The 3,565-nt window shown below is 35.1% G+C and overlaps 1 protein-coding gene across 1 annotated transcript; it reads left to right on the forward strand.

The window, feature by feature from the left end:
* Positions 1,277-2,173, forward strand: LOC105168801. Its single transcript, XM_020696047.1, has 3 exons — positions 1,277-1,687; positions 1,761-1,820; positions 1,914-2,173. The coding sequence occupies exons 1-3, from the start codon at positions 1,663-1,665 to the stop codon at positions 2,171-2,173; spliced, it is 345 nt and encodes a 114-aa protein (XP_020551706.1). The 5' UTR covers positions 1,277-1,662.

Raw genomic sequence — 3,565 nt, forward strand, 5'->3', positions numbered from 1 at the left:
TGTGTGCGTGCGTGTGTTGTGGGTGTGTGTGTGTGGTATGTGGGGTGTGTGTGTGTGTGTGCATGCGTGTGGGGTGTGTGTGTGTGTGTGCGTGCGTGTGGGGTGTGTGTGTGTGTGTGTGTGGTGTAAAATTAAAAAGTATTTATTCAAAATTCTCCCGGACACTCAATTAATCAGACTCAGAATAGAAATTATAAAACAATAATACTATTTTTAACTTTATTTTCAAATAATAAGCCGATAAAATAAATATTTGCATGCACCTTCTTAATAAATGAGAAGCATATGTTAGAATTATTCGTGTATTATTGAGAGCATAAAGTAGGGATGTAAGATGAGTGGAGCCAGTTTGCAAGCCGTCTAAGTTTCGAACTCGAGCTGCATTATTTTTGTCTCATGAGCTAAAACCTTTTTTTTTAATTATATTTATAAATATTTTTATATATTTTACTACATATTCAATATTATATCAAGTATATATTCAAAATTTATTATGTATTATAATTATTAGCCAAATATCTTTTATTTTAATTTTAGATAATTATAAAATACGATATCGTTATTTATATTATTTAAATTTTTAACTCTAGAAACAAACTTAAGCAATAATTTAGTAAGTTTTTATAATTTTTTTAAAAATAAATATTTAATATAATGTATATGAATTTTTTGTTACAATTTTAATATCAATAATTGGACTGAATCATTTTTTATGGTTGCCAATTTTTTCATTGTATTCATTCTTTTTGGGCTTTTTATGAATGTTTTCTTATTTAAATTTCGAATAATGTATTTTGAATTATAAAATAGTTCATATTTTTTCTTATTTCCCAAATGTTAAAAATAAATAATCGAGTTCGATCAAAGAAGTCTGAGCGCGAGTCTATTGCTATGTTTGTTTTCATTTTCAAATTATCTCTGAGACGAGTCAAAACATACCCAATGTTTGTCATTATTCAAAAACACCTTATTTAGGTGTTTTAAACTGTTTTACCATAAATACATATGTATATATACATACATATACATAAATATATATAAAAAAGACATAATTTGACTATGATTTGAAATAATAATTTTTATCTCTCAAAACACAATATTAAACATACAATACTTATTTTAAATTATCTTAAAAAACGAATCTAAACATACATACTATTTTTAAACACATACTTATTTATCTTTATTTTTCTCACTCCAAAATACAAATAAGAAAATGAATCCAAACGTTGATTTTCTTCATTTTCCTTCTTGATTCCCTCGACTGTTCCTCCGCGGGTCACCTTCAAATTTCAGAAATTCAAAGTCGCCCACACCCACACCCACACCCACAGCATGACTTCCTCTTCTCCTCTCCGATCCTTACAGAACTGGGAACTGAAACATTGGCGTATATTCATCACAAGCAAAACACGTTTTCTCAGAATTATGAGCCTCAAGATCATCAATAAACGCACTCTGGAAATTTCCAAGCGGAGCTGCTTTTAGTCCAATCTCGCTCCCAAACACACCAGCTCAGTAACTGAAATTCTAACAAACACAAATGATCATCCAAAACCCAGCAGCTTCCTTTTGGCGCCATTGACTCAAATCTCACCCTGAAATCAGGTTTCTCTCTCCACACCCACACACAGTAGAACGACGGTTTGAAGCGCGGGATCCATGGATGAAGCTGGACCTTCTGGATGTATGTAAAGATAAACTTATCAACGGTTACGTTTGTTTCTTCAGGACTGATATGTGAGAATGTTGGTTTACAGGTGATAAAACCAGTATTTTTTGGGAGGCAGCTTTGGAGGGAGATCTGAGACTACTCAAGCGTACGGTTCATATAATTTTATGGAAATGTGCGCGCGTGTGTGCAGTTTCAAGGATTCTTTCGTTAGTTTGAGTTATGTTTATCTTTGTTTCAGAGTGCGCGGAGGACCTCGACACTGGCGAAGGTTTGGTGGAGACATTTGAGAGGGTGAGAGATGGTAGCGGGAGAACGGCGCTTCACATTGCCGCCGCAGCAGGGAAGACAGAAATATGCCAATATTTGATTGAAGGACCCATTTTTGACGTCGACGTTCTAGATGAGAAACGTATTTTTGCTAATTATTTGTTTTTCTATACATGCCTTTTATATTTCCGTGGTTTATATATAGACAGACAGATACACAGACATACATAAATACATCTGTAATGTGGAGGAGTCAGTGTTTTAACACAGTTTAACATTTTAAATGGGAGTACAAACGTCACGAAATGGAATGCTTACAATCAGCAAAGATCTCCTGTGTGGTGTTTGTACCAATATTTCGTCCACATTTTGCTTTAAAGCCAAAGCAATAGGTAAATGCTTTTCTTAGTATTTGTTGCAAGTGGCGGTAAGATGCAATGGATCCTTAGGATCCCCCTTTTCTTGTTAGCTCCTAACTGGCTAGGTTTTGATCCATTAGATAGAGCCAAAAAAGTTTTCTCTTTCTTTATCATCTCTTCCCCTTAAATCTTGATGCGAATTTGCATGGTTTCAGTGGAGAAAGAAAGAAATAAATATTTATTAAAAGGAAGAACTATGTCTTTGGTGCAAACTATGACGAACCTAATGTTAACTTGTGTATCTTCATATTCCTCTCGTCAAATTTCTAACCGAAAAGAAACCAATGTCCTTATTAGTTCTTCCTTGCCGACTTTTCTCCCATATTTTGAAATCAAGGAGGCTGAAACCATTAAATTTATACTTTGTAAACTTCAAATCCAAATTTTGTGCGCTGATTTCTTTGAAAAACTCACGTGACCATCATTTTGACTCGGAATAGTTTCGCAATATTTTATGCTCATTACAGGTATTGTTTGTTTTGTGGTCTATTTATGTCCTTTGTAATATTTTTGTATGCTTGCGTAGATGTGTATTCTCATTTTTGTTTATCTTATATGAATGAGTATTTATTGAAATCAAGAACAATAACAGGATAGGAGAGAGTTCATTGTCCCTCTTCTTCTTTCTTTTCAATATATCTCCTTAGCAAGAGTGGTTTTGGATTTATTAACTTTACTAGAGGGGGTATAGTGAGAGAAAATTAGTGGAGGATTGATAAAATCTGATAAATTGACTTAGGTGGTTAAGAACTACTAACCAATTTTTGAGAAGTTTTGCTGAATGATGCCCCCTTCTTGTTCCGACTATTCCATTTCCTTGTCTGTGCATCTTTTGTTTTTATGTGTGTGTGTGTGTGTGGTGTGTGGGTGTGTGTCTGTGGGGTGTGTGCGTGCGTGCGGGGTGTGTGTGTGTGGTGTGTGGGTGTGCGTGTGCATGTGCGGTGTATGTGTCACGATAGAACATATTTTACTTTAATTTTGAACATAAAAGAAGTGAGGTGTTGTTTTTATCTAAATGATGCCCCCTCCTTGTTCCGACTTCTCCATTTCCTTGTTTGTGAGTCTTTTTTTATTATGTGTCTGTGTGTGTGTGTGTGTGGTGTGTGGGTGTGTGCGTGCGTGTGTGGTGTGTGTGTGTGTGTTTGTGGGGGGTGTGTGTGTGCATGCGTGCGTGCGTGTGGGGTGTGTGTGTGTGTGTGTGTGG

This window comes from Sesamum indicum, linkage group LG8, assembly GCF_000512975.1.
Source record: "Sesamum indicum cultivar Zhongzhi No. 13 linkage group LG8, S_indicum_v1.0, whole genome shotgun sequence".
Lineage (NCBI taxonomy): Eukaryota > Viridiplantae > Streptophyta > Magnoliopsida > Lamiales > Pedaliaceae > Sesamum > Sesamum indicum.